The 13,146-nt window shown below is 40.5% G+C and overlaps 1 protein-coding gene across 1 annotated transcript; it reads right to left on the bottom strand.

Annotated features, from left to right (window-relative positions):
- Nucleotides 1–332: 332 nt before the first annotated feature.
- Nucleotides 333–12,337, bottom strand: LOC136423241 (uncharacterized). Its single transcript, XM_066411348.1, has 17 exons — nt 12,215–12,337; nt 11,527–11,689; nt 10,962–11,071; nt 10,561–10,668; nt 9,900–10,292; nt 9,365–9,481; nt 8,655–8,916; nt 8,223–8,386; nt 7,725–7,946; nt 7,285–7,473; nt 6,796–6,908; nt 6,461–6,505; nt 6,237–6,346; nt 4,325–4,512; nt 3,677–4,018; nt 3,115–3,247; nt 333–2,666 (listed from the first exon to the last, which is right to left on the bottom strand). The coding sequence occupies exons 1-17, from the start codon at nt 12,333–12,335 to the stop codon at nt 2,222–2,224; spliced, it is 3,225 nt and encodes a 1,074-aa protein (XP_066267445.1). The 5' UTR covers nt 12,336–12,337; the 3' UTR covers nt 333–2,221.
- Between the last annotated feature and the right edge of the window lie 809 nt (nt 12,338–13,146).

Here is a 13,146-nt window from a genome sequence, read left to right as displayed (position 1 = left end):
TGTCGCAAAGAGTAAGGCTTTGGTTTCAGACCCCGATAGCCCTACAACATAACTGCAATATAAACAAGGCACAATCCAACTCGACCACATACATGTACATTTAGATCAATTTTGCCGTTCACCCCCTGGCTGTATGGACAGGCGACTATGACGTGTCTTTCTACGCGGCTGGCATCTTCGTCTTTCCGTCCGTGGTCGTACTTTTCTCATTCCCTGTTCAACTACAAGAAGGTCATTATCACTTGGTTCTGGCAGCAGTAAGCATAACCAAAACGGAATTAGGACAGTCGCCTTGAAGGATGAAGGATATAACAAAATAAAACACAGCCTACGACATTTTCCAAAGATTTTATTCAAAATTCTGTTTGTTAGCAGGCATCAATACATCAGATGTTCAAACAACATGCACGTGATCCCATTTACATTTACTGATCGTAAAAGACAGATTACAAAATTGGAACGCTATGCATTAGGCACAAATACTAATCCGATGGGAGCTATCAAAACTCTTTATTATGCGCTATTGCCTATACACTTATAGTTACCATCTATTCTCCAAATTATTAATATGCATTACCTAAATAGTCTATGGTGTATATTTCACTATACTATAGCAAAATCGTTGAAATTCTTTTTAGTGAACAATGCAGGATTTCGCCCATAGGGTTGTCTAGTGACCAGATCTTAGTGCAAACGCAGTACAAGCTTCAAAATCTACTGGTCATTCAATGCCTTAAGTATTCAATGACAAAAAATAGTAGAACAAATTGTTTTGGTATTGCAGACTCATTTAAGAAAAAATGTACTTCAGGCGCTGTTGGTTCAGTGTATTTAGACGTCACGGGTCGTGCTGTGTAGTATAACCAGCTGTCGCTGTGCCGCGTGCCTGCGAAGCTAGTGTGTTACGCCGAAGGGCGGTTACGCCGGCTATATAGATACACATTTATATCTAAGATGGCAAATGTTTCACTGGTATTGAGAGTGTTTGAATACCCAGATCATGACAGGGTTTGACAAGGTAGAAAATTGGTTTGACCTTAGTTCGTTGCAAATGTTCAATTTGTTTTATTGTTTACAGCACTAGAGTTTTGCATTTGGACAAAATCCTACAGAGAAATGGTCTATGTTATCAATTTTATATATGGCTAAATTATGCCTTTGATTAACAGTAATGATATGATACTTATTGAATGAAATAACATGTTACCATGGTATAAATCACACACACATGCAGCACACACAAAGTCTAGTATAATGTAAAACGATGTATCTACATTTCGCAAACTACACTTAGGCCACACTGGCTTGATTGTAAGGATGACATCCACGGCTGCAATGATCTTCACCGGTTTTCAAAAACAAATCAGGTCAATAGGCCCCTGGTGTTTTTGCAATTGAGAAAATTTCCTTTTTTTATTGAGCCCTGAAATGTGTTTCGTATTCGACCTAATGTTGCTAGTTAATTCAAATGGCTTGTCAATTAGTTCACTGGTATTGGATACTTGTTAAGCAATATGCGTGAATTTATTTACATTTTTTGCCCACTTGCATAAAGTTTGGATATTGCCAGGATTTCACCCATAAGATCATGTGAGAAATATATATCATATATTGACATAACAGCTCGATTCTAACAAATGGACCAAATAACTTAATAAAGTATTAGATAATAGTTAACGATGAACAGCATTATGTCTATTGCTGATCCTACCTCAACTGGTAGCAGTATAAGATAAGGGCTTCTGATTCCAGTTAACTGTTAACTGGGATACCCCGGTTCATACCTGGGTCAGGACATCTCGGTCTTTCGAAAGGGAAGTAAAATATGGGTCCTGTCCTCGAGGAGGTGCATCGCGCATGTTTTAGGGGAAGGGCTAGCAACCCCTCCCTGTAAAATTATATACCCTAGGCCTGCTACTGAAACAGCAAGGAAACGTGCTGTGCAATGTGCAAGTAGGCTCTACAAGGGCCTGAAGGAACAATATTGTGTCCGGTTCAAATAATCCAAATTAAGGGCTTGTCACATGCACACAAGTCGGATTAAAATTCTAGATCCTAGACAGTAATCTATCATTACGACCCCGCATTGGAAATCGGATTTTCGTACATGGGATTGGTAGCGTAACAAAACATCTGCGTTTCTGGGTTTTTATTTTGTGTTTTTCTTCATTTACGTATACACAACTGTTTTGTACGTTTCATCACTATTCATGCCAGATCTCTACTTGGCCAAATACATGGTCATGGGGACGGCTGCCACGATGCTGATGATGTACATGACAAGACACAGCCGGTCCAGGACCTTAGCCAGCAGGGTGTAGTCGGACACCTCCTCCTCGTTCTTCATGGTCTTGTTTAGCTCCTCTGTCTGGTTATGAACCGCCGTAGTCAGCTCCCCCATCTCGGTCTTCATCACCCTGGTTAACTCCTTCACACTGGAGATCAGCTCAGGAATGCGGGAGGAACCGTTGGCCTCCAGACCGGTGGGAGGCGTTGACGGCTGCCCGGCCCTCTCATTGCCACCGTCATGTATTTTGACCTTGACCACCGCCTTGCCATCGGTTTCAAAGACGTAGTTGGTCAGCTTTATGGCAGGGTGGTTGGCCAGGCCTGTCTCTCCATCGCTTGCACGCTTCTCTTCTGTTAGATCACCCAACAGCAGTATCCTTGATAACAAACAATAACGGGAAAAAGATTAAATGACGCAAATGCTTCTCAATGCTGTTTACAGTTTATTGTTTATATTCATATTCTTCATGGACGATGTACTGAACGAAAAGTATTCCTCATCTTAGAAGACAGAAAACATACCAACCAACCGACCTACCAGCAAACAGACCAAAGAAACAATAAAGTGAAAACCCTCATTGAAGAAATTAGTAAAATCTAATGATACCTTCTTCAAATACATAGTATCAAAGAAGTTGTAGGTGAACAAATATATCGGATCATTAGTAGTAGTAGCAGTAGAATGGTTTATTTCTCTAAAACAACAGATATATTGTGACGGAATTATCACTGAGCTTTAATTGTATATGTATAATATATAATTACATAATATAGTATACACAGAGAAAAAAGAAACCCAAATGTGTTGGAACGAATTGTAGGTACTTTGAAATGTAGCGGAGAAAAATTATCTTCGTCGACGGAGACAGGCTGCCCTCCCGGTCGTGAAGAACGATGATGGCCACAGTGACAAAGAGGAAAATTCCCATCAGCCCCATCCACACGATGATCAGCGTAGCTGTAACATTACACATGGTAAACAGCTGAAAGAATGCTGAATAAGTCACATCAAAACAACCTAAGGTTATAGATATGTAGAACAAATGGTTTTTAAAACATTCCTTGATTACAAAAACTGTTCTACCACACGTACTGACTACCAATACCACCAAGTTTTACTGTACTGTTCAACAGTGTTATGGGTGAACATTGAGCAACTAATGTAACTCCAATTCACTTCTCTGACTGTCAAGTTGGTGAATTGTTTATGTATAAGTGAAACTAAACTCGTCTTATTTTCAATCTGTTTGCGAAAGTTATCTGTAAATTCGTAATATTATAGTTATGTTTTAATAAGTGAATCTTAAAAATCATGAGCCCCTTTGTACATGAAAATGTAAATAAAACTGAATCTGACGACAGTCTAATCTTATTCAATTTCACTCACCAAAAAATGGCAAAGCTCCCTTGACAGGAAGTACGTCTGTCACAAATACAAGAGATACGACCATGGAGAGTTGAATGGTCACTCCGAACGAGATCCGGTCTCCCCTGTCCAGTGGCAAGATGAAGGTGATGATCATCAACACCACCAGGATGATGCAGGGTCCAACAGTCGTGGCGATGTGGAACGTGGGGATCCTCGCCAGATGAACAGTAAAGCACGCCTCCCTGTTGTCTTTTGCGAAGATATTATCCTTTCTGTACCACTCGCCCTCCGTTTTTGCAGTAGAATAAGAGTTACACGGACTGTTTCTGTTGTCTGCTGAAGACCTCCCTCCCTGGCATTCTATGTTCAACATATGGTTCCAATAAATTATCACTTGATATGTTTTGTTGCCATCAGGATAACATGTACCAGATATAAAAACAAGCCATTTTTTTATTGTGGTTGATGACGACAAAAGTTTATCCTATGTAAGTAACAACCCCTAGTTGCAAAATCTGGTATCCTTTTGTTCAAAGATGATATTTTCTTTTCCACAAATGCCACACCTCTGAAAGGTTTTGTATCATGGTTATGGTATGGACATTGCTGTAAGCAGTAATGATATTAAACCAAATTGGCACAAAGCATAATCCGTAAAAGCCTTACGAATGGTTTGCTTGATTGCTGTAGCTGCAGAAAAACAGATGTGGCATTCCATGGTGTCTGCAGGAAAGTAGAACGGGTCTGCATTGCACACGGTGGTAGTCAGGGTCTCTACACTCCATTCCACCCGGCCATTACTGCTCACTCGGACCGGTACTTCATTACGTAGGCCTTTCTCACCTGGATCAGCACTGGGAAGCAAACCAAAAAAATTCGGGCATTTTTCTTTTTTAATCTGTATCAAAAATTGTATTTTTTGGGTAACTACATAATTTTGCAGTGTACAGCTCGCACAGTCCGTACTGGGATAGCGTAGAATTGTATCATGTTTGGCCATTGTTTTAGTTTATCTAGCTATTTATTGGTTCAGCATGTACATTGTATTTACATCCTAGGGTTGCGCAACTAGCGAAAGCTAGTTTCTAAGGGAAAACCCTGGGGAAAACATGATCATTACATTAAACATACAGTCGGTAAAATACTAGGTTACGACGTTAACATTCATATTTACAATCATGTGGAGTAAATCAATATCTAACATTCTTTGAAAGACATTTGGTGTACTGTTTTATTACTGTCAAGTGGGTAAATTGAAGAAGCAACTAGGGTATTATGAAGTTTCTGCATAAATTATGCAAACGAGGCCCTCATTAGCATAATTTATGACCAGGTTTTCTGACCTTTCCTAATGGTACCTACATCTCAGATATGACATCCGTAGCTTTAACGGGAAGGAAAATACTAGTTTATGCATAAATTATGCAAATAAGGTCCTCATTAGCATAATTCATGGCCATGTGTGTTCACCTTTCCTAAAAGTACCTACATCCCAAACATGACATCTGCAGCTTTTACGGTAAGGGAAATACAAGTTTCTACATAAATTATGCCAATGAGGTCCTCATTATCATATTTATGTCCAGGTACATTCACCTTTCCTAAAGGTACCTACATCTCAAATATGACATCTGTAGCTTGTACGGTAAGGGAAATATAAGTTTCTGCATAAATTATGCAAATGAGGTCCTCGTTAGCATAATTCATGGCCAGGTGTATTCACCTTTCCTAAAGGTACGTACATCTCAAATATAACATCTGCAGCTTTTACGGGAAGGGAAATACAAGTTTCTGCATAAATTATGTAAATGAGGTCCTCATTAGCATAATTCATGGCCAGGTGTGATCACCTTTCCTAAAGGTACCTACATCTCAAATATGACATCTGCAGCTTTTAGGGTGAGGGAAGTACAAGTTTCTGCATAAATTATGCGAATGAGGTCCTCATTAGCATAATTCATGGCCAAGCGTGTTCACCTTCCCTAAAGGTACCTACATCTCAAATATGACATCTGCAGCTTTAACGGTAAGGGAAATACAAGTTCCTGCATAAATTATGCAAATGAGGTCCTCATTAGCATAATTTATGGCCAGGTGCATTCACCTTTCCTAAAGGTACCTACATCTTAAAGATGACATCCACAGCCTTTACGGTAAGGGAAATACAAGTTTCTGCATAAATTATGTAAATGAGGTCCTCATTAGCATAATCCATGGCCAGGTGTGTTCGCCTGTCCTAAAGGTACCTACATCTCAAATATGACATCCGCAGCTTTTACGGTAAGGGAAATACAAGTTTCTGCATAGATTATGCAAATTAGGTCCTCATTAGCATAATTTATTGTCAGGTGTATTCACCTTTCCTATAGGTACCTACATGTCAAATATAACATCCGTGCCATGTAACATAAGGTACATACATGTGTAAATTTCTGTAATAGCACTAGTAGAGCCACCACCTCACATCTACTTGGTTTTTGGCAGAAGAAAGAAGAAGAAGAAGAAGAAGAAGAAGAAGAACAGGCAAGCAAAAACAGTATATCCCCCTTCCCACTGGAAGGGGAATATAACAACGTACTTTCTCTGTAAAGTCAATGTTGGAGTCCAAATTCTGTTGCCCGGAACGCTGAGTGTAGTGATGTCATCGTAGTATTTCGGATCCCAACTCAGTCGGCCGTCTTGCCACGTCTAGCAAAAAACAATGACATTTTACCGTGCAAGCCGACAATGACAATGGAAAAGGTTGTTAAGGTCTCAATGCCAAAATGGCGTCAGTAAAGTTTTGTAGCTGTGGCAACTTACGAAATCGATAGCGACAGACGCGACAAGTTGCTCCTTCTTTTCATCCTGAAATAGAGTAACAGCATTAATTAAGATGCAATCTGCTCCCACAAGGAATTTCCTTTAATATTTCATTATCATTGTTATTGTGTATGTTAGGAATTTATGTTTGTATACATGCGTAATATTACAACATTGTTTTTGTATTAGCTATGTGTTAGACGCCTGATATCAGCTATTGCTGCCTAGGATGCCTTGCCTTGTTGCAATTTTATAAAATTAGAAATAAATAAAAGGAATCTCCTGTTGGAAATCAAACGGGATATGTCAAATGTGTAACAGATAACAGTACTTACCAAGTCGACTATCTGTTCCACAGAAAAAGTGAAGTTGATGATGACATTCTCAGGTGGTAGACTTGCACTATAAATCTCCAGTAGCTCCTCCTGCAGCCTTCGCCGATGGTTTACTACAGGAAAGGTGCTCGTGTTAATAGGTCCACACTTGTGAAGACAGTGATTATGCGCAAACTTGTAAATGTTAGATTTATCATGACATGTTTTGTACCCAAAAATTATGAAACACATCCGCCGACAAAATAATCAATATTTTCAAATGAACTAATTGTGGTATTTTAGATCTTGTATTAGCTATATAATGTACCGAACATAATCGTTGTACTAATCTTGTAGGGACTCCAGCTGAACTTTGCTGCTCTGCGTATCTATTTGCCATGGAAATGTTAAATGGTTGATAATATTTTGCTGGGCACGTAAAAAGGTGGTAGGCTTAGATAAAGCTTTGTGCAATTCACCTGTTGCAGAGACTGAGACTCTAAGAATCACCTGAACAACTGGGCTTGTCATATTGCCAGATGCCCCCTCCGATGCACCTCACTTCCCTAGTGTAACCTGACTTGAGTGTGTACCCTTCGTTGCACGTGTACGTGACCCGTTCTCCTGAGTAGTAGAACCTCTTGCTTGGACTTCTCTTGCCGTAGTTTGGGGGACCTCTGTCCCAGCAGCCTTCTACATCTGGTGTGGTAAGATATAACAATCCTCTGATGAGCTAGCCAGTAGCACACAAGAGAGGTGGCTTATATGGTCCAAAATGAAAATGACGAACGGTTCGGTTAAGGAGGACACTATAACTATAACTACAACTCCAAATATGATTAGATGTGTATTGTACAATCATATACATATACCTTTTAATCACAGTGATGAAATATCTTTATTTCTGGTAGTACGTACTTCAATCATAGTTTCGTTACATGACAACTTACCACACGGAATAGCGTCACATTCCTCCTGGCTATCGTCTTCGGTCAAACAAAATGGCCGATCGAGACCGGTAGGGTTGCGGCAGTAGTTATTGTCCAGGTTAGCCCATGGGTACTCTGTCTTGTAGTAACCGGCTTGCGCAACTGTCCACTCAACACAATCTGACCCGGATGTAGTTTTACTCCATGTACCACGGTAGTTTACGCCAATGCCATGGTAGCAAACTGAGGACAAGCGAAGTTGATAATATATATGTACGAAGTTATTCATCCCTGAGGAAGTGTGCCGAAGTCAAACTTACGTTATGACTAAGAGACACAATAACCAAATGCTGTCACAAGTGGCAGAAAATAAAACCCAACTATGTATCGTTTTATACCTTAAGGCACAGTCTGATCAGCAAAGTTGATATACAGAAAAACGACATGGCAGAAGCCGATTGACATAAGAATTAGATACTACTTGCAGAGGAAAGTGCAAAACAAAGTCTTCTTTTTCACCTTCGTTTTCCTTCTTGGTTGGAATGGAATTCCAACAACCATCTTCGGATGATGGAAACAAGTCACATCGAGGCAGCAGGTTCTTTATCCAGTCATCAGCCATGTTGAGCACTTCCTCACACCACGAGCGGCATGGTACCAGTTGTGTACCCGTAACGTTACGCCTAAGAGACATAAATAGATTTAGTACCGGCTGGTGTAAGTACCACCTTTACAACGTGATGTTTGCTTTTTTGTTGCGCGTAAACAGACCTCATGTTGCTCATGTTCCATATATTAGTGAAAGCATGCCATTCGATTCCAGTTATCAAGTACGTTGAAATATGGGAGTGATTAAGTGGCATCGAAGGCTGTTGTTAAACACGCAACTTTTCAAAATATTAAATTATCAAAAGCATTGCCATATGCATGTGAAACTTTGTTTTCACTCACATGAACGAGGTTCCGTTGAATGTGATTGAATACGAAGGGGGCCGAATCTTGCTCTCTTCGGAGACATTGCATTGAGGGAAAATGACCGTTGTTACGAATTTTCTTAACTCTGGGTGGTACTTTCCCAGGTTGCTGTAGGAACCGTTGAGCAGCTCCACGACAGATGAATTCTGTATCTCCTCAAACTTCATCTGGCCCAGCTGATTAGGTAGCATTGTAAGTCTCCTGCCGAGTTGAAAATCCCTAGGTATCGGCAGACACGCTGGAATTGTTTTAAAGAATAGATTATGCCATTTCAGATTATTTTGATACTTGTAAGCATTCAGTACCGTAGTCAATTGCAACATAGAAAGGAGACGAATTATTTGATCAGTCATTTGTTTTGTTCGAGAAGACATGCAATACAGACGACGAGAGTAGCTTACCTTATTTCTCTAGCCTATTGCTAATTTGACAGGAGAACAATGTTTGAAACTGAAAACAAAATACTAAAATCAAAACACATTTCAGTGGAGCTTTGTGCTTTCGTGTGCAGTACCATGCGTAACATCTAGTTGTTTGATACCACCAACACACTGTCCTTTTTTATCAGAAATAACCCCCTCTCACGCCAAACCTTTAGAAGTGCCCTTTGGGTCGGAAGTATCTAATGTCTTCTAATCTACGAACAACTACAAAGTTTATGTACATGGCGTCATGACAGTGCTTACCACAACCCTCCTCATCACTCCCGTCCGTACAGTCGGTGATCCCATCACAACGCTTCCATGACAGGATACACGCACGTCCGTCCCCACAGCGGAAGTATCCCAGAGTGCAGGTTATCGCTGTGCATGGAAACAGTTCATAAATGTATTGATTTATGATCTTGAATAAATCATGCGTAATCTGAAAAAATAAAACTTAACTGTTAAGTTTTCAATCTTCCACTTTGGTAAAGCTGGCAGTAAAACATTAATACATATCAACGTTTCCTTCATGATGTTTGATTGATCACGCTACGATCTGCTACAACGCGACTTCCCTGTTGCATGAAATGAGTAGACTTGTGTAGTGATAAAACTATTTTGGCAACGACTCCAGGGCGAGTCAAATGGTAATTATCGTATATCATTTGGCCTAAATCTCCTACAAGGTACTTTTGCAGAAGTATGCATCAGACACTGATGCCTGCGAATGATTAATTGATTGAATCAACGTCAACCTCTAACAAATATTAACTATACAAAATGTTATGTGACATACATTTTTTCAACTGGCAGATAAACTTGTAAGCAGAGGTGCACGGTGCGTCATTCCATCCTGAACCATAGTAGTTCGCACAGTCTTCTCCTCCCTCATTATCGTTGGGTTCGTCCGGCTGCCATTGATTCCAGTCAGTAGTTGTGTCATGTGGAGTCCCGTCTTCCCACACCCACTCACCCTCATCGTTCTGATCATTTAGGCCAAACCAAAAACGTGAATTGTCATCCAATGCGTTCTTGAGATCCCTCAAGAAGTTGTCGACGTGCCTGTTCTTCGGCATGGCCAGGCGCCCCCCGTCCGCTGCGCACACCTGTCTGGCCTGGTTGCAGGTCTCGTCTTGGTCGTACGCCTTGAAGCATGCACCTCCGTATGCAGTGTAGCCAGAGAGACAACCTATTAAAGGCATTATACTTTTTACTATAAATGGTTCATTTCTTTGTTATCTGTGATGAAATTTTACAAATTTGGTTGATTCTCTGTTCATAAAGATGTGGTCGTAAAGAACATGACACCAGCTTCTATGGCTGAGTTCCGTTATTTTGTGCTTGATGTACATCATTCATGAACGCAATGTCATTAGCATACGTTACGCCAAGGCTTAACTGCCGCTTATACGCTGAAAATCTGCTTGGGATATACCAGCCACCATATGCTAACTCACAAGTCACTCCATCTTCCTGCAGTTCCCATGTATCCCGGCAGGCGCACGTCCATCCTCCTGGATGAGCAAGGCACAACTCCTGACAGCCTCCATTGGACGACGAACACCCTAGCGAGAAGACGTATAACGTTAAATTTAGTAGAGACTAGAAAGTAACAATTGCAAGATTTGATCAAATTCATACTAACGAGTCAGTTGATGAAGACTGTAGGTTCTTATAATGGCAAAGCTTTTATAAGATGTAACAAGAGTTACAAGACTCGACACATTTGCAAACTGTTATTATCAAGTATGGAAATAGGGCTTGATTTGCATATACATGTCTGAGACTGTATACTTTGTATGAAATTATCGTTAAAATCATCGTTACAAACACACAAACGCTTGTCAAGTGTGATTACCATTACTGGTTATGTTAATGGTCGATGTCGTGGTCACGTAGATGTCGCCTGGGCGTGTAACGTCATCGACCAGAACAGTAACAGTCTGATTCATGTTGGACTTGGATGACCTGGAGATGTGAAATGTAACAGCAATTCATCATTTGCATGAAACTTCATCGAAAAGAGTCAGTGAATTACGGGTAAATTATGGAAAGGTTAACCTTTTTCTCTAACTCATAAACATGGGACGGGGGAGGTATCGACTTCCAACAACCTTTGACCCATTGCTGACGTCAGACGTGCGACACGTGACCAGAGCGATTGGGTCAGAGTGCTGAAGAAGACGGACTGATTCCGTCAAAAATTCCGGTGAGTCCTTTGTTTTAGTTGGAATAGAATCTAACCTTTCGGTAAAGCAAATAACCATATCATTTTCCATAAACCAAATCACCATAGGGAAAAATGAAAGCAAAACGTGTAAAACAGTATTTCCTTTGTATTAGCCTAAAAGATCTTCATTTGGTAATTACAGCTGCCTTACAGGGAAGAACATGTATCAAGAAGATAAAGAAAATATCCTCACATTCGGATTACGCCTGCCATATATGACGTCCAGTAGACGTAGTCATCATCAACCGCAATTCCATAATAGCAAGTCCCATCTTCATAGAACAGTCGCCGTTGGTCGTTGCCGAGCAGGTCTGAGCTGAAGATGCTGCGATCATCACAGTAGTACAGCCGATCCTCTGAATGGGAGGAATAGAATACATTTTTTTCAAACACATCAAAAATACGAATCAAAAATGAAAGAGAACTCATCAGGGGTTAACGGATCGTCGTGATCGTACGTATTTAGCTTTAATGATAATTGAAAGGATGACATTGCAATAATGCAAATCATCATCTGATTTTCATAATAAACGACGAAATTGTATAAATGCAAAGGTATTTCATGATGGGACTATTCAAACATATTCTATGATTATGTAACTGATCTAGAGAGGAATATCAACATAAATTCTGCAAATGAAGACCAAATTTGCCTAGTCAATGAGAAAATAGTACAATTCCATATACGGTAAATGATGGGAATCTCATACTTGGAGTGATTTGCATGATTCATGAGTGAATGCTAAAACGCAATGTGTCGCGACCCATTTCAAAAATTAGTCACAAAATGATACATTTGTGTTGAACCTCCAACAGTTGTAACACATTTTGTCCTCTTTGTACGGATGGGTGGTTTCCATAATGTATGTATCACCGATCACCTTCGTAGTCTATTGTAATGGCCGAGGGGGAAGTCAGGTTGCTGATGATGGTAGTGAGGTTGCTGCCGTCCATCGCAGCTCTGTCAATTCTGGGGTTATCACCCCTGCTCGTCAAGTACATGAGTCTGTGAAAATAAATGTCGGGAAACAGAAGAAACACTTTTTATCTGGAGAGCAGAATAATAAAGCTGCCACCTAACTTTTGAGGCACTTATGACAGAACTATGGCTTAGGTACTGTCCTCAGATAACAGTACCTAAGTCATAGTTCTGTCATAAGTGCCTCAAAAGTCCGGGCTCTGTACCCCTGGCTCTCATTTTTTGTCCACGTGGTACGCAAGCGAAAAGGGAGAGCCAGTATGCTGGATGGTACCCAAGCAAGCAGAATTGTATCCAGTCAGCAAACAATTCGTTTGCATAATCATTGACATATGTTAAGCTTGCATCGCACAATGGGAAAAGGAAACTCTTTCATAGCTGGGGAAATGCTACCTGTTTCTCAACACTGTGACCTATTAGTTCACAGATGTTCAGGAAAGTAGTTTCCTTTGAGCAATATACTGAGCGGGATAAAAGAAACAGATTTTAGAAAGGGTGACAAGAGCTCCAACATGTCTTTGTGCACGTCTTCTGTTGATCAATTGGTGGCAAAGTATTGGAATGGAAAGCATTGAACATAACATGTGGTGTGGACACCCTAAGTCTTAAACGATGGCATGCACGCCACTTTTTTCAAGTCATGCTTGTGTCTGATAGAATCACCCGTTTCTAGGGTCCAAGACCAGCCCGTGAGGCCTCTCGATGCGCGACGTCAGAAGTGTCTTGGCGAACGATCCGTCCTTCCGGGCTACTAAGATATTTTGAGAACCGTAGTCGTTCCAGTAGATATTCCCCCCAGCATGGTCCAATCTCAGGCCATAGGCTAAATATATA

Source organism: Branchiostoma lanceolatum, chromosome 17 (assembly GCF_035083965.1).
Source record: "Branchiostoma lanceolatum isolate klBraLanc5 chromosome 17, klBraLanc5.hap2, whole genome shotgun sequence".
Lineage (NCBI taxonomy): Eukaryota > Metazoa > Chordata > Leptocardii > Amphioxiformes > Branchiostomatidae > Branchiostoma > Branchiostoma lanceolatum.
This window is presented reverse-complemented; position numbering and strand designations above follow the sequence as displayed.

Bases quoted from the DNA above. Each gene is read 5' to 3' on its own strand.
- LOC136423241 (XM_066411348.1), bottom strand. From the start codon at position 12,335: ATGTACTTGACGAGCAGGGGTGATAACCCCAGAATTGACAGAGCTGCG. The intron at 10,669-10,961 runs GTAATCACACTT...TCTTCTCGCTAG, and splicing joins CATTAACATAACCAGTAATG to GGTGTTCGTCGTCCAATGGA. The intron at 7,947-8,222 runs GTGAAAAAGAAG...GCTTGTCCTCAG, and splicing joins AACCAAGAAGGAAAACGAAG to TTTGCTACCATGGCATTGGC.